Source organism: Pyxicephalus adspersus, chromosome 1, assembly GCF_032062135.1.
Source record: "Pyxicephalus adspersus chromosome 1, UCB_Pads_2.0, whole genome shotgun sequence".
Lineage (NCBI taxonomy): Eukaryota > Metazoa > Chordata > Amphibia > Anura > Pyxicephalidae > Pyxicephalus > Pyxicephalus adspersus.
The window spans coordinates 21,752,276-21,774,031 of record NC_092858.1 but is presented as its reverse complement, the minus strand read 5'-3'; the positions used below and the strand labels follow the sequence as shown (position 1 = coordinate 21,774,031).

Genomic DNA, 21,756 nt, shown 5'->3' with positions numbered 1-21,756 from the left:
CACAATCACCCATTAGTGATAGTCAATTGATGAAGGAAGAACAGCACATTTTCATAAAGTGTTTTCAAATATAGCTTAAATTATACAAACAAATAAAGTAATTCACAAATCTTACCTTTCTTGAGGAGGTGAGGGCAAAGGTACCTGAAAACAGAAAGGGTATTATTTTTTCTCTTAAAAACTGACTTCCTAAGGACTTACATTTCATACTTGATAAACAAACAAATAAGGTATGGTAAGGTAAGACAGTTTGTATACAATTATAATTATTAGGTGGAACTTTCTCATTCATTTTAATGTTTGAAGAAATCTGAATAAATGGGCCAGGGATTTGGGGCAGGACCTCTCCGAGGAACGATGGGAAGAGGTCTGGCTGTACTCACCTAGATGCTCTCAGAATACCTTAACAGTGGAAACAAGTTGTGTATAGATGGTACCTGTCCCCATTGAGGCTATCTCAAATATTCCTCTTGTCCTCCCCCTTGTGTTTCAGGGGATGTGGAGAGGTGGGCTCTATGCACCATATTTGTTGGGACTGTCTTGTTGCCTGAAAATATTGGGCAGCAGTTTTTCGATACGCCAATGGGATGTTGGGATTTTCTGTAGGTGGGCCTGGGGGATCACCCAAGGTTGGTGCGTGTATTGTTACTGCATATATTCAATGTAGCCAAATTTATTTGAGCTAGAGCCTGGAAGTCCCCCAAGCTTTACTTTGGAGAAGTCTTTGATGTCTTTGTGTGTGAGAAGTTGTCGGATTTGGTCCTGGATAGTTTTGAGAATTTCCAATTGATTTAGCAATTATGGATTGATTATACCTTTCAAGGGCGGTTTGAGGACCGTCTATTGCGAATCTGAGATGAAACGTGCCTTCACGCCTTCAACCCCCCCACCCCCCTTTTTTTCCCTTCTTCTGTTCACTGATGACTTTAGGGCAGATGGTAGGACGGCACAAGGTTAAAATGCAGTGCTCTTATGGGGGCACTTATATTCCTCTGCGGACAAGTTGTATTTGGTTCAAAACTTGTTATGATATATTAATGTTTATTTATGATCATTGTAATGCCAGCTGCTCTAACTTCTATTGGTTTATTGGGAAAATCAAAGAGTACATACGCTAAAAACATGCATTAAAATTGTAGTCAAAACATTATGTGTATACAAATATAGGCGCCTGACAAATAAGAACATTTCCACCAATGTTGTAAAAATTGTATTTCATTTATGTTTTGTTTATGTATACACTTGGCTGGTTGAAGTTGAGATTGAACACAAAAAAGCTCAGATTTGCAAATGTACTCACATATACCTCTGGATCTACTCTCCTTTGTCAGTTAGGGTAAAGCTGTGCTTTTTACACCATATGCTCAATTAAAATGAACCCATGTTGATGATAAGTTAAATTAATATTATTATGAAGCAGTATTTATATAGCGCTAACATATTATGCAGTACTGTACATGTAACATTCCATTTATTTTTATCAGGATTATTTTTATTGTATAAATGAGAAAGGATTTTATGAACACTATAAAATGTACATTAGTATCAAAAATGTACTTACTCCAGATGGTGTTCCAGCAACAGATGTATTATTGATTGAATTCCCTTCTTCTTCTATATCCAATTTTTTGTAACGGAAGAAGACAATAGAAAATTATACCAGTCATTAAAAAGTTATTTTAAAGACTTTTTTTTTTTTTGTTAAGATTTCTCATATCTGATAATCAATTCCATTTCCAGAAAATAAACTCAATAATAAGCTGCATCGAGTTGTGGCTGTTTTTGTGGGCCAAAATAAATTTAAGACTTACAGTATATACATTTAACTCCAAGGGGGAATTAGTATGTAACAATGCCACATCCCAATTAACAGTATACCATTCCACTTAGCTGACTGGAGCAACCCACGGTTCTTTCAATAAAACCTCATCTCTCTCATCTAAACATCTCACTGCAGAGCCGATTTTTGAAAGAAGCATGTTGCTCCAGTCAGCTAAGTGCTTTCACATTTAGGCAATTATAGGCAATTGTCTATTTAAACAGCATTAATTACTAGTATTTATATATAGAAAACATTTTTTTATTTATATGCATAAAACCTCTATACATTTATAGAACAAAAATCCTTACTATTAGATTGAATTGCTGATCCCGCCCTTGCCTCTGAATTCTAGGGCCAAAGAGCTGCCACATTGAGGGGATTGTGTTTGTATACATGAGAACTTTTGGTGATGACTATTTCAATTGAGTTCCTGATGAAGTCAACAAAAATTGGGTGTGCTCCACCAAAGATTCATGATGGTTTTATTATTTTACTGTTTATATTGATATGTAGTTATTATACTGTAAAATAAAACTTAAATTGCAGTTTAAGATATAATGCCTTAAAGCTGGGACTACACTGATGTACACTGATGTTTTGTAAATGTTCCTACTGCGTTTAAATGCTTTTTTAATGCACTTTTATTGAAGTTTTAAAGCTTGCATTTAAAACACTAGAAAATGTCAATGCTTCTTTATCTTTAACGTATTTACGTTACGTGGGAAAATGCGCTATTGAAATCAATGGAAGGGTTTACCCGTGTTTAACCGCATTTTGGGTTTTTTTCCAGCGTTAACCTTGCAATTTATTTTTTAAACACTGCAAGCAACTTTATAGATAACGTTCTTAAGTGTGCCTCAAGGAAACGACCTGGTGTACATTAGCCCATTAGAATGCATGGGAATTTCAAACATGGGCTTTTAAAGCCTCAGGTTAAACGCTGGGGAAAATGTCTGTGTATACTAAACCTAAAAGACCCATCTTTCTCTTTTTGTGTTGTTTTGGTATTATATTAGAGTTGGCCATAAAAAGTATTATACAGTCACATTTTCTATCTATGAATGGCATCTGGGCTGGGATCCAATGGGTTGTTAAAGTGGACCTGATGAAAAGTTGTAACCAGGTAAGTCAGAAGAGACTGGTAATGTCCCTTTTGCAATAAAATAAACATATCTGCCTGATAATTTTTATTTTCACCCACTGCGCTCTGGCGAGTCGTGCCCTCTTTCTCAGTTGCAGTTCTGGATGTCGGATTTTCATCGATTTTGATTGACCTGGCCAAGATGATGCAACTCCCATGCACATTCTGTACTGGCACCCTGCACTGAGCTAAGCATCCACAGTTTATTTATAAAAAAAGATTACAAGCAGACAGGTAAGCCTGGATGCTTGCAATTTTGCATTGTCGAACTTTATGCTGAGTATATTTGGCATGTCGGGTCTCAAACCACATAAGTACAGGGGCATACCTAAACCTCCGTGCCAATGTCACACATATCAGCCACTACTAAACTGTGCAGGGCTGGGTGGTAAACATGACAGCAAAGCTGGCAATGAGGGATACTGGTATGTTCCCGTCAGCGCGGCATCCTCTTTCCCAAGCAGCAGACCAGGGTCACAATATGACTTTGCTGGCAAAGATTTGCTTCCATAGTAAAAGCATTCAACATAAAAAATTCAGAGGAATTGGCAGGACCATCAGGTATTTTACAGGCAAGTGTTACATGAAACTATAAAATACATATACAGATCCAAAGCATATGACAAACACATTACAGTTTAATTAAAACTTCCTGTCATCCACAATCATAGAAAAGACACATGAAAAGATCATTTTTAGTGATATTTACAAATATGCCACATCCAAAAAAGCCACTATAAATTTCCATATAAATTTCCCTTTATCGGCACAAATAAATTAAATATCATACATAGCTAAGAAAACTTTTTTATTTTAAATATCATAAAACCACTTAAACACAAGCAAAAATTGCCATTTAGTGATTATTTCATTCTTCCCTTGACGCATTTCGTGGATCTAGTCTACTTCTTCAGGAGGAAAAAGCTACAAATATAATTTGCCATTTCTGGAAGGATCAGCTATTATGAATGAAGGGGAATCTGCCCAGCCCATGTGACTTGACCTCTATTGCCATTATTGTTTAGGGGATCAACATGAGGTTATTTTTTGAAATGTAAGTTGTACATAAATCTGATGATATCTTATGATGTGTTATAATTTGTTTATAATAATTATTATATATGTCTATTTGTAGCTTAAAATTTTCTCTCCTGAAGAAGTGGACTAGATTCACGAAATGTGTTGAGAGAAGAATGAAATAATCACTAAATGGCAATTTTTGCTTGTGTTTTAAGTGGTTTTATGATAAAAATTTTGTTTGTAAAGTTATTTAAAGTAAAAAAAATTGTATCTTAGCTATGTATATAAATTTAATTTGTTTGTATGTGCCGTTAAAGTCCCGTTGTTGTTTGTGGAAATTTTTACATCTACATTTATAATATATTAAGCAAAATAACTTGGAAGTTTAAGAGTTATAAGGTGGATCAATAAAGTCTTCATGTTTATGGGCAGCTGTTCAAGACATATGCTCAAGAATTTAAGAATAGCTTAACAATAAATACATACGTTTATTATTAACAAGCTGAGAGCCATTAAACTCTGGTAATTCGTCTTCATTTTCACTGTCACTTATAATAACAAGTTTTCTACAAGAAAGGAACAGGTTATATCATCTACATTGCATATGACCATATCAAACTCAGACTATGATATTGCAACAACCTTAACATTTACTTTCAATTATTAAGTGTAGTATTCCAAGTATAAGCCTGCTGGATACACGATATATATGTACAGAACAGTGATTATTTAACTGCTAATTTTACTGGGTGTGCAAGGAATATGATGCAACCAAGTCCTTTCTGACTAATTGGAAACATAGTTACAAGAATTTTTGGTGCCTAGACTTTTGCTGTAAAGCCCATCTCAGGACAATATGCAAAACTAGCCCACCCCTCCACACCACTCTACTCTAACCCATCCAGCTGCATCAAAGTTTCCTTGTAAAGGAAGATACACCAACCTAACTCTGCTATGCAGGTCTCCTGATGGAATTGTTCCCTATTTAGGGGACCACTGATCCATCACTGCAGGGATGCCCATGCTGGATGGTCCCTGCCGGATCCCTCTAGCTAACATCATCTTCTAGTCCATTCAGAAAATTATTTAATCACGAACAACTAAAAAGGAAGAGTATTTTATCGTTTGTAAGCGCTAAATTTGTTGTAGTTGTAAGCTATCCGGCCAATGCATTCCACTACCTCTGAGAACACCTGTCAATCCTTAGATACCAAAGGCCAAACATCGATTGCATACGCAGCTCTGGTCACCCCATTCACAAAGGTAAATTTAATTTGTTCATGGGAGGCAGACTTAGGCAAATCTTGGGACCTGGAAGAGTGAAGTGAAATGGCATATTTCCTATCTAAAACATCACTAAATTATACGCTGGTAGAGGCCAATTATAAAGTCATGCTTAGATGGTACTTGGTACCAGATTGCATATCTAAATATTATCCTTCATCCTCTGCACTAGGTTTTAAAGGTTGCGATTCCAGTGGCAGAATGGAACACATATGGTGGTGATGTCCAATAGCATAGATTTTTGAAAAAAAGAGTTTTTAAGCCCACATAGGGGCATCCTATGTGACAAAATGATTATTCTTTTATGTGTTTCCCATGTAAAAAATTCTACCATTAAAATATTTAAATTGAAAAATAAAAGGAAGTGTCCACATCAGACAGGCAATGAAGTGAACAATAGAGGAAGCACCCCACCAGGATGGTTGTGTGCCAATGTCTATCTGAATGCTGATAAGGCCATTTCCAATTGCTTTTCATCCAATGAACCAATATAATGGTCCTATGTTAAGCTTTGTAACAAAAACAGCAGTAAGTGTAGAAATAATTTTTGCTGATGTAGAAATGGTTAAAGCACTACAAAAAGGTATGATCTAAAAAAAAAATATATATATATATATATATATATAAAAGAAGACGGTGGGGGGGTGGCAAATATGGAAAACATGTATTCAATTATCATATATTTTTATAGTTAAACCCACAATTGTGGGTGAAAAGAATCAATGTTTGTAACAGCACATTACATATCATGTAAGGAGCCTCCCAATTTAACTTTTACTGGGAGATCCAGCCTGAACTCTATACAAAGGTATCTAAGTAGATTCTAAACAAATGTGCAAACGTCTGAAACCCAACGCGTTTTGCTATTCAGGCTTCCTCAGGGAATATAGTGAGAATGCTATATTATTGGGATGATGTTTGGAAAGTCAGCAATCTAATCTAAGCTAATAGTTAAGGTCCTGCTAGTAAATATCACTGTATTTTAATTGATCAGAATCGCAGGCTGCTTTTAGATATGTCAGGTACATTGGGGTTGGCGAGTTCAAGACAGAACCTGGAAAAGAAGGGGGTTAGCCTTATCTTTTGATCTAAGGAAAGGTGCACTATTTGTATAAGGGTAACATGATTTTTGTGGAAGTAGTAGAATTTTGTTCTTGGTACAGCAGAACCGATTGAAAGCGATTTGCTCCTCTTAAGGGTACTGTACTAGAATGACCTAAAAAATGTGAACATCATACTATCATGTAATAAATCCGGGTTGCCTAAATAACATAACTTACTCTTGGTTCTGCTGCTGCATTGGTGTATGTGATCCTAGTGGTTCCTAAACAATAAAGAGACCAATTAATACTTATTAGTTGTGTTAACAAACAGCAGAGTAAAAAAAAAATCACATAAATAAACAAAACATACCAATAATACACTGCAGGTTTTCATAACCTAAAAGCCTGAACTATTTATTGGGTTAAAACTGTGTGCGCTCAAAAAGGTTTTAATACTTTTTTGTGTTTGCAAGACACGATATTAAAAAATGGTTACTCCTCTGTATATGTGTTATGATTTTTTTGGGGATCGGAAAAGAAATATTTTTCTGTTGTGTGAGATTGGACCAGTCTCTGTAAATATCATTTGCTTTTCATTTGACAAACTGCAAGCTATGGCTCTAAGGATGCAAAGTGGAGTTGTGTTTGTGTGAATTCCTGCTTTTTAAGATTAAGATATTATTCATGCCCAGACAAAGAAGTGTCGAAAAAGAGAAGTGATGCCAGAACCAATAAATACAATACTGACCATGACTACTGTATATGTATGATCTGAATTGTTTTGCGTACACTCTGATTCAGGTCTCATTTGCAGCTCCATTCCTGAAAAAGAGATAGAAGACAGTATAAACTAAATTACATGCTTTGAATACTTTGTATCCACAACACACATAAATTGCCTGCAATACCATAACACTGATTAAAAAACTAATAATATTATAAATTAATAACTGCTGCCTGGAGTGTTTTTTGAATTGGTCCAAGTAGTGATACTTGAAAAGTGGTTGTGGCTAAATGAATGTGCTGAATATTGGGCATGGTTTAGTCTGTTTTACAATATCTATTGCACATGTTTGCTGCACAGTGTCAGTGGAAGACCCTCAGTATAGATCTCCAGTGATAAATCTTTTGGGTGACAGACTCCTAGTGCAGTGCCCAGTTACACTGGAAGGGTAAAGGCATGTTTAGTTATGTTTTTGGTATACTAACCTTCATGTACTTATGGTGGCATTGTAAGAAATAAATGACATAAAAACAAAAACATCCCCGATGACATTCCAGTACACACGTACCCATCTGAGCAGAATGTAAGCCACTTGACTCATTTATTTCAGATTCAGAACTACTTCTAGAAACAAAATCTCTGCAAACAAAACAACATACATTTTGAATAAGTACTGTTAGCTGCAATCTAAAATGAATTAAATATTATCAACTTCATAATGCAAAAAATGTAAAAAGGAAGGCCACATTGCAATGTTTCTCCATACTCCATTCATTGTAGACAGATCATGACCAATAGAAGGGCCTAGCAGGGTGCTGTACATAGCTTCTAGAAAACATCAGCCTGTCTAAGTCCTCCTCTTAAGAGTGTCCAGTTCTAATGTCATCATTCGGCTGCTATTTGGGAAAAGGTATGCAAATATCAAAATGCCTTTTTTAGGTGGGTTTCATTCTGGTGGATTAGGCTGCCTTTGCATGAAGACCAACCCAGGTAATGCTTATATATGATGATGAACCTCCAGGACTGAAAGTACTAAATCCTAATAAAGAAAAAGTTTGGTATGAACTATATAAGGCTTAGGTGGAAAGGGCAGGTGATACTGGTAGCTAAAAATGCTGCCAGTGCTGCCCCTCTTTCAGCAGCTAATGTACATAGTGTTCATTGTTGACATTTCCTGATATTTGTGAAAACTGGTAACTGATAATGTATGTACAGCAGTAAAAATTTAATTGGCTGCTGGTTGTTGAGGTAATACACATTTAAAAACAATCAATTAATTGAAACATTACCTGGTATTTACCTTAGAAACTAAATCTTCATTGGAGTCTGCTTTTGACTGGGTTTGGTGAACTTCAGAACATTAGGACCAAGATATTGGTCCTGAAATTAAACATCTCATCTGTTTACTTATTAAAACCCTTTAACCTAATGCCCTTTACATGCAATCTTCTAACCCCCCCTGTAGTGAGTATGATGTATGTTATATGTGGCCTATAACAAGAACAATTAGGGGAACAGCTCTGCTCCCCTGATTGCTCTTGAAGTTCTTCACAGTCCCGCAAAACAACCTGAATTTTCCCACTATTGACTATATTGGTGTTCGAATTCGACATTCGATCACCTGAACAATATCCCCCTATTCGATCGAATAGCTGACAAATCGAATAGTGAGATATTCGACCAACACTAATTATGGGTAATGATAGATTTAACTACATTAGGAATAAATGTAATAAAAGTCCAAATATCAAATCCCTGCTCAATTAGAAAAGTGCCAACAACCTCAATGTCTTGAATATGTGGAATGTAACATTATTGTGCTTCAACTTTGATGGTAACAAACAGCATATGAGGTGGTAAGTAAATAAATTCTAGAATTTTAAGCATGTGGATCACAACCTATAGAAACAACGGCATTATGGACACATGGTCATAAGAAGTTGTCAACTTTCTTAACCACCTGGCTGTTAAACCCGACCTTGGTTCGGGGTAAAAACACTTGCAAAAAGTGTTAAACCCGAACTTTTCTCAGGTGGTTAAAAATGTAAACAAATGTTATATTGCAATCCGATGTCATACATTGTACATGATTACAACTGAAAGAAAATACTTACCCTGTCCCCGCAGCTCCTCCAGCAGCAATAAAAAATTGGCTATTGCTGCTGGCATCTGCAGGGAGATGTGAAGCATAATGCAGAAATCCTGCATTGTGCTGTGCATCTCTCTGGAGATGCGAGCAGCAGTAGCTCCGGCGTCTGTGTGCCTGTGTGAGGCAGGGCAGGGAAATCCCCCAGGTGATGTGAGTGGTGATGTATTGGGGGAAGTGTCTGGGAGGGAAATTTAAAAGCAGATTACAATGTAATCTGCTTTTAAATGGTTTTTACAGTACAAAAAAAACACACAACATGAAATAAAAATAAAAGTACATTTTTAATTTTATATTTTATTTTTAGATTACATTGTTGTCTGTTATTTCATTATTTTTTTTAATTATTATTTATAATTATGTATTATATTATAATTTATGATTATAATATAATAAATAAATAAATATAATTATCATACCCGGGAGTTAATCCTAAGAATTACAAGCCCACAAAATAAACAAAAATTTCTATGCAAAAAAAATAGGATCACTTTTTGCATCAAAAAACTGACAGAATTAGAACGCTAGGGGGGGGTTAAGCTGATTTTTGTGTTTTTTATTTAATTTTATTAAAAGTACACTTTTTTTTTTTACATGATGTGTGTTTCAAACTTTTTTTTATATTCATGATATCTTCTAGACCCTTGTTTGGACATATTTCTGTAACTTACAATTAAAAAAAAAAAAAAAAACGCTTTTGGTACAGAAATCTAGACATCAGTGAAATGCCCAGGTGGGTAAGTAAGTCTTCCAATACCAGAGTTGATACGTTTCCCAGGTAGATCATGCAGGTTTTTTTGTGTTTTTATCAGAAAGTTTAATTGAGATTAACACATTGTATTGTCATTTTTGCAAAGCTTCCCATTGGGATCTATCCAAATTAGATGCTAATGAGCATGTCACAAGACTGCCTACTTCAGCCATAACACAAGACAGAATGTTTCAATGTGCCTATTTGTTCTAATAGACATTTTGAGGATTTTGGATCATACTAAATGGCAACAAAATTCAGTCCCAATTTTAGGACAGATGTTTCACAAGCTTCATAACTTCACAAGATTCATAAATATTGAGAATATTTGGAATATTTGGCTGTATTTTTTACATATATCTTTCCTATATTTCTTTGTAGTTGCGCTTTTTTTGTTTTTTAGGTCTGAAGAGGCAGACAAGATCTGTAAAATGTCACAGATTTGCCACAAGTATGGGGAAGTGGCAGAGGTATGAACTGAGGCGCAGAGCCTAAGGAACCACCCAGTGTTCACCAGAGCACCCCGCAAGGAGTGATGGACTTTGTTGCGGACAGTGCCCAGGTTGCCCAGGTAATGCCTTTTTCGCTATAAAACTTGGCTATACATCCACAATAGCAATTGGATTTCCATCAATAAACCTACTAATCACCCTCATCCAAACCATGATCAATATCACTACTGTAGAAGTAGGAAATGTATGATGCCAAAATTTGGAGGCCAGGAGGTCTCCCAATGTTTAGGTCTGGAAGACCAATAGAGAGAGCCAGGAGGCTAAACTTTGTGTTCCCCTGCGAGAGAAAACATTGAATGCTAATGTTCTGTTTATGTGAATGAAATGAATAAAAGCAGACAGTTGCCCATGAAATTTAAAATACCTCTCTGCATTGAGTGCATTTGAAGCTAATTCCTCACACTTGGTATATGGGATATTTTTGGGTATTGGTTATAATTTTTTGACAATAAAATGTTTACAATATTTAATTTAAGTCTATCAAAGTTATTCAGCTAAATATGTAAGAGAACCGCAAAAAAACATCCAGTATGGGTAATAATTTATATTTGATATTAAGATCCTGCACTGCTTATGTCCCATTTTACTCTTTGGAAGGTGCCACCTAAGACATGATTCATATTATTTATTGTAGAAAAAACTCATGAGACCACACAATTATCACAGATTGACACATGATGTATTACATATTTTTTTGTGTAAAAAATATTTCTTACCTATGTCCCCTAAAGGTCCTAGATGGTCCTGGGACTTCCTAGATATCAAAGACATAAATAAATACTTCATATTTAAACAATGTACAATGTCAACATTCATATAAAGGTATACCAACATCTTTTTGTTTTTTTAACTTTATTTATATCCACTAAAAGACAGTTACAAAAAAAAACCCAAATACTTTACATAAAAATGAAATATAAAATAGTGTTATATTTGTGCTAGTTCTAATTCATATATATAGTGTAATAAATAGTGTTGGTCGAATAGCTCACTATTCGATTCAACAGCTATTTGCTCGAAAAGACCTATATTGTTCGGGTGATTGAACGTCGAATTCGAACACCATTAAAGTCAATGGGGGAAAAATTGGATGGCATTGTTAACTGGCATCTAGAGCTGGGTACTCGGCAGGCGGCAGCTGTAACAGCAGGAGGCGGTGGGCCCTAAATGGGAGTGTGGACAGCACTGGTAACTATCATCTAGAGCTGGGTACTGGGCAGGCGGCAGCCGCAACAGCAGGAGGAGGAGGCGGTGGGCCCTTAGACGGAGCGTGGACAGCATTATTAACTGTCATCTAGAGCCGGGTACTGGGCAAGCAGCAACAGTAACACCAGGAGGAGTAGGCGGTGGGCCCTGAGATGGAGTGTGGATGGCATTGTTAAATGCCATTTAGAGATGGGTACTGGGCAGGCACGGGTAAACAGCAGGAGTAACTATGACTCTTATAAGGTTGCCAAATGTCTTGTCATCTAATTAGTTACACACATAAAAGGATAAATGGGATTCCCAGAGTCCCTACCTACTATCTAGAGAAACCACAGACAAGGGAACGGGCTTGGCGGGCAAAAGAAGACCCATGACAGGTGTAGGATAAGTGGGAGTATGAAGAGGTTAAGACTGTAGATGCTCCAACTATTGACGAATGTAAAGAGGCTGAGGCTTCCCCTCACATGGACAGTGTAGGGGCCATAGCTATTGGAGACATTGCTGTGTAGGGGACTGCCTTTTTCCTATCTGCTAGCTGTAACGTTGTAGAAATGCGGCATAGACAGCGGAGCTGTGTAACCGGCTATTTTTTGTACTGGGGACTATTTCTGTATTTCTCACAAAAAAATACAGATATTTAATTCTGATACCTCTTGCTATCTAACAAAAAAGGCAGAAAAAGTTCTGTATTTCTCCCAAAAAAATACAGATATCTAATTCCGATACCTCTTGCTATCAAAAAAGCCAGAAAAATGTCTGTATTTCTCTCCAAAAATACAAATATTTAATTCTGACACCTCTTGCTATCCAAAAAGCCAGAAAAAATCTGTATTTCTCTCCAAAAAATGCAGATATTTCATTCTGATACCTCTTGTTATCTATCAAAAAAGGCAGAAGAATTTCTGTATTTCTCTCCAAAAAATACAGATTTTTAATTCTGATACCACTTGCTATCTATAAAAAAGCAAGTAAAAATTCTGTATTTCTATCCAAAAAATACAGATATTTAATTCTGATTCAGAATGGCCAGTGTTGGGGTGAAAAGTAAGAGAAGGGAAAGCCTGTGAACTGACTCTCTTCATCAGATGATTGAAACAACTGCGTGTTCAAGGAATGCGTCATGCTACGCCTCTCCAACCCCTCGGTGGGACTCCTATACGTACTGCTGTACGCAAGACTTTCCAGCCGAGAAGGAAGGAGTAGAAGGAACAGGTGTATCAGGGGCTATAGTTTGGGAACCCTGTGAGGCCTGTGTCTAGGACTGGGAGGAAGAGGGGGAGCAATCACTTGACCCAGGCTGGGTCATGTACTCTACAACCTGTTGTTCAAGGTGCAGTAATAATGGACGCAAATGTCTAGGGTCTGGCTGGCTTCTTGTTCTCGGATCTGCAGTTAGAACAACTGCAGCTGCCCCTTCCTCTTTGGCTAGACATAGTTGAAATGTTTGTGTGGCTTCACACCCTGCAAAATAATTTGGAGCTAATATGCTTCACAAAGTGTACATTTTTACAGTAAACAGATTTTTTTTTTGGGGGGGGGGATTCTACTAAAAAATGCAAGTGCGCTGTGTGTGTTGTATGTGGCACTTTCCTTCAGCGGTGACGCTTGTAATATGCAGCACAGTATACAAATGTGACGTCCTTCACTGCGTCTGTCTGACTGTCTCTCTGTACAAGTGTGATAGTGTGCACACCGTCAGGGTACCCCGGCTCTGGCTGCCTGTATGTAACAGACTGACTGACTCACTATCTATCTATCCGACTAATAGTGAGTGTGACACTGTCTAACTATCTAGATACAGCACTTTTATTTTTATTTGATTTTGACAATCCAAGCAGCACAGAGAGGTTGTGTCTGCTAGCAGATCTCTGTCAGGAGTGGTAAATGTAGGCACACCCTGGCCTTATATAGGCCAATGGCTGCCTGTGTGGTATGCCAATCGGCTGCCTGCCACCAGAAAGATGGAGGAGAGAATACCCACTCTTATTGGAGAGCCCTAGCATTTTGGGGGAGTGCTGAATTTGAACCTGCGAACACATGATATTGCGTTCGGGTCAACCCGAATTCGAACAGCCATATTCGGGTCGGACATAAGGACGATATATATATATATAATACATGTTAATTAAACTTGTTACATTTTAGTGGATACATCTGTTATGTGAATGCTTATTTCATACTTTGTTATTTCTTACTAAGAATCCTCCTATATAAATATTTTCTAGTGCATTTAATTATTCAATAACCCCTACTGTGAAAAATACTTTATTTCATATTCAACAGTCTCCTCTAACATATTTTCTTATTTTTTTCTCCTGCATATAATTACAATAATCGATTAATTATACAAAAATAGTGAGCATAACAGCAGTTCATTTACACAAAAAAAAAACACCTCACACTCAAACGCCAACTTTACATCAATGTAAGAAACTTCCCATTTGTTTATATATTATCCCTCCTTTCTTTTTTCAATACTCAGTTCAATACCCTGTATTAGTTACATACCATGTAGAGTGTTGACATTTCAAATAAATAGCATCTCTTTCAGGGCTGTCAATGCTTTATCAATAAACACATGCCACTTATTTAAAAAAACAATTTGTACCAGAGAAGTTTTAATATCAGAAATGAATGGGGGACGAGTGTATATCCACAATGTCATAATAGCTCTTCTCGCTGCCAGTAAACATACACTAATCCATCTTCTAGTCCCCCTGTTTAAGCCTATAGCCATATCATCTTCCCATTTACCAAAAAAACATAGAAATTGGTCAAGAGAAATTGTGTACCCCATCATTTTTACAATAAATCTAATAACATGCTGCCAGTACGAAGAAATTAATGGGCAAGACCACAAATGATGTTTCAAAGAAGGCTTTTGACTTTTACATTTGTGACACTTAGTCACATTAGGCACTTCAGTAGAGGATTGTGTATAAAAAAAAAAACTTTATAAGCCCTGTGCATCATTTTAAAATGGGTTTCCCTCCAATTTTCATTAGGTATACATTTACGAATCAATAGATACCCAGATAATATTTTTTCCACCGCATCCAAACATGGGAAGTCCAAGGACATCTTAACAAGAGTCTACTACAAACCATATGATGTTAACATGTTTCTCACTGTAGCTGTTAAAGTCTATTTAGGAGATTGTCTAATCAAAATCACTCATTAACTCAATGCAATTACAGTGAAAGATATTAGGTACAAGTGTAACTGAATTACTGACAATTCTCCACTCTACAGAAAAACAAATGAGTTTCAAAACTTGTTTACAGGGCTGTTTCTCTGAATGGCAACATAAGGTATTACCAATTACATGGAGGCGCTACTGCCTGCGATGATATACCAGTGTTTGACATAGTGAACAATTTATTAAACAACTGACCTCATCATCAAACAACTGTTCTGTTGCTCTTTGTCCAGTTCCTGAAAAACAGAATAAAATAAGAAATATTGCATTGTGTGCCCTGGAGAGTATGCCCACACTGCACTCAAAAATATAAATAACTATAAAATCATAGAGGCCTAATTTCTTGTTTTAGACCCAACATCTTTCAAACCTTTTATTTATAAAAAGTCAGGCATTCATATTCTTAACTTGCAACATCCCTTATAATGCAGCAAATTGCATGTTGACAAATGCTTAATATACAGTATGCGTTGTTGTCCAACTCAGAAAGGCAGAAACAGGTTTATTATTTAGTATTGTACAAAAACAGCACTGCAAAACTGAAACATCAGGCATGTAGGGGGAAGCAAATGTACAATGCCTGATATGCTCATTCCAGCTCTTTAGCACCTGGGGAGTTTTTGGAGGAGTTCCAAAAAAGGTACTTCTCCCCTCCCAAAAGCACTAGGCTGAGTCCTAATACACAGAAAAAGTGCAGGCATGGGGGTTATATGAAAGCTTCCCCTCATTTAAAACAAAAGTCTCTCAATAAGTTTTTTTCCACAAAATCCCTCATTTGGCACAGTTCCTGAAAAACAGATTCTAAAACCTTACCAGGAACAGATAATTCATCAAGTTTCATTTTTTTCCTGTAATAAAGAAAATACTTATCAAGCAGAAAAATTGTTGGAGACATCAGAAATTCATGATTAAATGGTTACCGTATATTTCCCCTCAACAGTAACAGTGTTGACCAACCACTTTTTTAATGCTGTAAATATATCGTAACAATTACATTTTAATTTACAAAAAATGTGCTATTAGATTTGCATTAGTTTTGCATTGGGGTTATTTTACTAATAACACATTTTTAATGTTAACTCACAACATTTAGGTATCTTGCAGTGCATAGAACATGATAAAAAACAGTTGTGATATTATAAGAGTTTATATATTACCATGTGAAGTATTTTTTTCTATCTGGAAACGATCTTTGTTCATCTTGGTTGGACGTGCAGGGATAATGTAAATTCCGATCAGATGTGCAAGAGTTCATTCTCTGTACACCCAAAGGGAAGCTTACAGCTGGGCGGTGATCAGGCAAGTAAGAACAGTTATTGCAGAAAGGACATGGCCTCTCCCTTTCTGCAATAAACATCTGCCCGATCGGGGATATTTAAAAGTGGATCTATGTTGTACTTCAATTACACAAATAGGGGCCATTTTCTCCTGCAACATTGCGTTAATACATGTGTGGTTTTTGGCATTTTAAACAAGTGTTGTGTTAAGGCAGCACGTTCAACAAAATATATATATCAATATATATGGCACGAACAAATGGGTTTTTTATATGCATACCACAACCAAAATCTGTTTAATTAAAAAATGTAATTAAACATCAATTTAAAAATATATGAAAACAACACAGCCAATACCAAAAAGTGATTACAACATTTATGCAAAAACACATAAAAAAAGGTTTGATTTGATGCTGACATTTAACGTGTAGGCTATATATGTTTGCAATGCACTATATTATCACTTATATGTTTATAAAACCCTATATTTTCTATATTATAGTGGGGCAACAATTGAAATCAAATTTCTTTGTCTTTGATCAATCTGCCTCTTACTTTTTGGATCTTAAGCAGACTTTGCACTGCGAAACACATCGTCATTTTGGTTCTCAGTAGGTGTTACCAACAAATCATGTTTTTGCATATATGTTGTAATTTATTTTTGTTTGGTTGTATAGTTGTCATACATTTTTTAAATGATGTTTAAAAACATGTATATTTTTACAGATTTTGGTTGTTGTATGCATAAAAAAAACATTTGTTGGTGACATTTATGTATATATTGATCTGTAGGGGTGAAAACCACACTGAATATATTTAACCCTTTCCCTGGCACCATTTATTGTGATTACAGCAAATTCAACAAACCAATATCCAGACATGCACAATTTTGTACTGTAATGTAGCAGTATTACGTTACAATGGCATGTGCTTCAATGCATGTATATTCCCTTAATGCAGTGTTTCTCAACCATTTTAACATTAAGGACCCCCTGAAAAAACTTTAGGGTCTTCAGTATCTCCTACTATAATTATTATATCCACAACACACAGTACATTAATATGGCGGTCCGTAGGAAGAATGTCACCCCTACAGATAGCCCAAAAAGATCATTGATGTCAATCAAACTCACTTGAGAGAGAATTTTCTTATTGTTCAAAGAAACCTTAGCAACCTCTGGAGGAACCCTGGTTAAGGGAACACTGCCTTAGTATTTTGAACAGTAATGGCACTGCAGCGTGCTGGTATATGTAGGAAGCATAATTATCATAATGATTACATGATGAGGACTGAAAACTACAAACAAGGAGCATGAATTACAAGGAATGTAAAATTAGGTGTTTTTTCAGCACAAATTTGAATCTACAAATGACAATCAAGAAAGGTCTAAACTACAAAATAATGTTATTTTGACTGTTGCCTTATGAATGGGCAACAGGCTTGAGGCTTGGTTTGCTGTATGGTACCTTGTGCCAATTTTAACATTAGAATGCTGGTTGCCTTTTGTGTTCTTGCTAGTAATGAAGGCAACCACACTTCCCCACCCTATAAAGGTTCAAAAGCTTACCTTCCATTTAGAGTATTGCGTTTCATTTTCCTTTTCTTCTTTTTCTTGAAAACAAAAATAAAAATCTTACTATGACTACTAATCTTACTAATCCTACTATAAAAAGCTTCCTTTCCATCTGTTTAAAACATTAATTTTGCTGGTTTACTTTTTTACTCCAATTCTGCTCTTTTATAGAAAATTGATAACCCTACACAAGACTACCTGAATCTGTGGGAAATGGAAATATATATATATATATATATATATATATATATATATATATATATATATATATATATATTGTGGTATATTATTGGGGGTTGCCATGAGGGAAACAGGATGCATACGGGGCAGATAGGAGGCAGCAGACACCAAATGTCCAAAATAACAGATTATAACAAACAATAAACAACAGTGGCCCGGCTGGGCATCCAGCTACCTCACTGGCTGCCCTGTCTCTCTAACACTCAATATCAACACTGTTTCATTCACAGTTTAGGTCTTGTTTGCCTGCTTGCTTTCCTGGAGCTCTGTCCCCTCTCATACAGCCTGGAACTCACTCTGGCTCCCTTCACAGCCTGGAACAGACTTCCTCCCAGCCTGGAGCCCTCTGGCTGCCTTCTCAGCCTGGAATCCTCTGGCTGCCTTCTAAGCCTGGAACCCCTGGCTGCCTTCTTAGCCTGGAATCCTCTGGTTGCCTTCTTAGCCTGGAACCCTCTGGGTGCCTTCTCAGCCTGGAACCCCTGGCTGCCTTCTTAGCCTGGAATCCTCTGGTTGCCTTCTCAGCCTGGAACCCTCTGGCTGCCTTCTCAGCCTGGAACTCTCTGGCTGCCCTTCAGCCTCTGACTGCTCACTCCAGCCTCTGACTGATCACATCTCTCCCTTGAACCGAGTGCAGTTGCATATAACCCAAACTCTGATTTGGGTTTGGTCAAGGAACCCACCCTTTCACTCCCTTGGCCGGCCCTATAGTCCCTGGTTTTCTTCTCAAAACCTATACAAAAATTAACACTTTATATTCCCTGGAGCCTTTATTATACTTTCCCTGACCTTTTTGGGACACAATATATATATATATATAGTTATATATATTTTCATTTTAGGTGGTCTTCTGTAGAATTCTCAATACTAAATATTTGTACAGATCTGTTAGTGATTTCAGGGGCTGCTTTTGAAGTCCCCATTATGTATAACTGCTTTAAATACTATAAGTCAGTGGTGCCCAACCTTTTTTCATCTGGGGTCCGCTATTGACATTGATAGGCCACAATGCAAACAAACTCTAAAGATGTATGTTTAAAATTAGACTACAGGTAGTCCCAGGGTTAAGCACATCCGGCAGTCCAAGGCTTGATGGGGGAGGGGGCTGTTTGCATGGGTGGTCTTAAGAACTGAGTTCTTCTGCAACCTCTTGCAACTCCTTAATAGGGATGAGCAAGCAAGATTTTAAAATTCGATCTTGGGGCAAATAGGGCCGTTCTTGCTTACTGAACATGCAAGCGAGAACGGCCTGTGTAAATTCGGCAGATAATTTTTTTGGGACCTGCAAGAGCAATCAGGGAAGCGGAGCTGACAGCTCCACTCCTGACTGCTCTTGCAGCCCTATAGTATGTGTTCTTGGATAGAGATTCTCTATCCAGGAACACAGGAGTCACGCGGCTGTGCTCATCATGAATGAATGCAGCTGTGGGAATCATCCTGTGATTCCCACAGCTGCAGATGGAAGTTTTCGCGAGTATGTCAGGCATTCTCACTCATCCCTACTCTTTAATGACCAAGTCAAACTCTGCAGTTGTTTCTTTTTGCATATCAAAGCACAGCTTACTCCAGAAGGTAATGAATGTCTAGGCTCCATAAAGTTCTTTTTTTTTTTGGTTTGTTTGTGAATAACTCACAAGGATTTTATACAGTAACTGACACCATGCTGCCTAATAATATGTTGAGACAAACATCTGCCCTAATTGAAAAAAAAACTGCAAAAATGTTTTAAATATATTATTATAAAAAAGATCAGATCTGAGCATGTAGGCCCCTTAAAGGATGTCTCTGGGTTGGTAACTGGGGATAACGAAAAGGCAGATTTACTAAACACTTTTTTTTCTTAGCTCTGTGTACACAAAGGAAAATGGCAGAGCTCAAGTCCAAATTCATAAGAACAATGTCACTGCCTTAAATGAGTCAAAATGGCTCAAAATTGATATGAGAAACAGTTGGGCAAAATTAGGGTTCACAAAGCACCAGGGCCTGATGGAATACATCCACATGTCCTCAAAGAGCTGAGCAGCTGAGCTCAGTTATTTCAAAGCCATTATTTCTAATTTTTAGAGACTCTTTAGTCACTGGCATGGTACCGATGGATTAGCGTAAGGCCAATGTGGTTCCTTTCTTCAAAAAGAGAGCAAAGTCATTACCAGGTAACTACAGACCCGTTAGTTTAACGTCCATAGTTGGAAAGGTCCTAGAGAGATTAATAAGGACCACATAGGGGAGTTTCTGCTGGAAAAAATTATTATAAGTGAAAGTCAGCATGGCTTCAAGTAAGACTGAAGTTGTCAAACAAATTTACTCTCTTTTTATGAGAAAGTAAGTAAACAGGTAGACAGTGAAGTAGCAGTTGATATAGTGTACTTGGACTTTGCTAAAGCATTTGACACCGTACCCCACAGACGGATAAAATGTAAGTTAGGGTCAATAGGTTAGAAAAGTTAATCTGTAAATGGATGGAGAACTGGCTTAAAGACCGCATCCAGAGAGTTGTAATTAATGATTCATACTCTGAATGGTCTAAGGTTATTAGTGGTGTACCCCAGGGTTCAGTTTTGGGACCTTTACTGTTTACCATCTTTATAAATTATATAGATTTTGGGATTAAAAGTACCATTTCTGTGTTTGCAGATGACACCAAACTATGTAATGGAATTAGGTCCCTACAGAATGTCTACAATCTACAAGCAGACCTGGATGTACTGTTTGATTGGGCAGCCAAGTGTCAAATTACATTTAACATATATAAATGTAAAGGTATGCACTTGGGGGCTAACAAGCATGCTTTATACTGTCTAGGTTGAATACATTTGAGGGAGTAAGAAATGGAAAAGCATCTGGGGGTTCTGGTAGATCATAGACTTATTAACAGCATGCAATGCCAAGCTGCAATGTCTAAAGCTAGTAGTAAAGCTAGTAATGTACTTTCTTGTAATAAAAGAGGAATAGACTGCAGAGATGGAGACATTATCCTGCCCCTGTACAAAGCATTGGTCAGACCACATCTAGAATGCAGTCCAGTTTTGGGCACCAGTTCACAAAAAGGACATTGTGGAGTTGGAGAGAGTGCAGAGAAGGGTAACTAAACTAATACAAGGAATGGGGAAGCTCAGCTATGAGGCGAGATTAGCTGAACTGAATCTTTTCTCCCTTGAGAAGAGACGTTTAAGGGGGATATGATCACCCTGTATAAATATATAAATGGTCCATATAGAGAACTCTCTTCCCAATTATTTACTTTGAGATCATTACAAAGAACAAGAGAGAATTCTTTGCGTCTGGAGGAAAAGAAGTTTAAGCTCCGGATAAGGAAGGGATTCTTCACTGTAAGGTCTGTGAAAATGTGGAATCGCCTCCCACAGGAAGTAGTTTCAGCAACTACTATAGATTGCTTCAAGAAAAAGCTGGATGTTTTTCTAGAGGCAGAGAATATAACTGGGTATTATAGATCTAAAGTAAAGTAAAGTAAGTAAAGTAAAGATAACAGAGTGTTTATCCAGGTAACATCCGATTGCGTCATGGAATCAGGAAGTAATTTTTTTCTCCTGTTGAAGCAAATTGTACAAGGGTTTTTCTTTGCCTTCCTCTGGACCAAGTATGTCTTATAGAGTTTTATATCTGAGATATGTTTATTTCCCTAGTGGTTGAACGTGATAGACCTTTGTCTTTTTTCAACCTAACCTACTATGTAACTATATTTATTAAAATAATGTACATGTTCCGACTTACATACAAATTCACCTTAAGAACAAACCTAAAGTTCTTATCCTATATAGTACCCAGGGACTACCTGTAGTTTTATTTAAAATTAAATGAA

At 36.8% G+C, this 21,756-nt stretch overlaps 1 protein-coding gene across 1 annotated transcript in view; it reads right to left on the bottom strand.

The window, feature by feature from the left end:
- The window catches only part of SETDB2 (SET domain bifurcated histone lysine methyltransferase 2), a gene marked incomplete in the record, with an annotated part of 113,751 nt that overhangs the window by 46,690 nt on the left and 45,305 nt on the right, over positions 1 to 21,756 (bottom strand). The window contains 10 exon segments of the mRNA XM_072398653.1: positions 116 to 144; positions 1,562 to 1,614; positions 4,470 to 4,549; positions 6,548 to 6,591; positions 7,059 to 7,132; positions 7,603 to 7,673; positions 11,160 to 11,197; positions 15,044 to 15,084; positions 15,662 to 15,696; positions 17,694 to 17,737. Coding sequence (XP_072254754.1) covers positions 116 to 144; positions 1,562 to 1,614; positions 4,470 to 4,549; positions 6,548 to 6,591; positions 7,059 to 7,132; positions 7,603 to 7,673; positions 11,160 to 11,197; positions 15,044 to 15,084; positions 15,662 to 15,696; positions 17,694 to 17,737 — 509 coding nt within the window.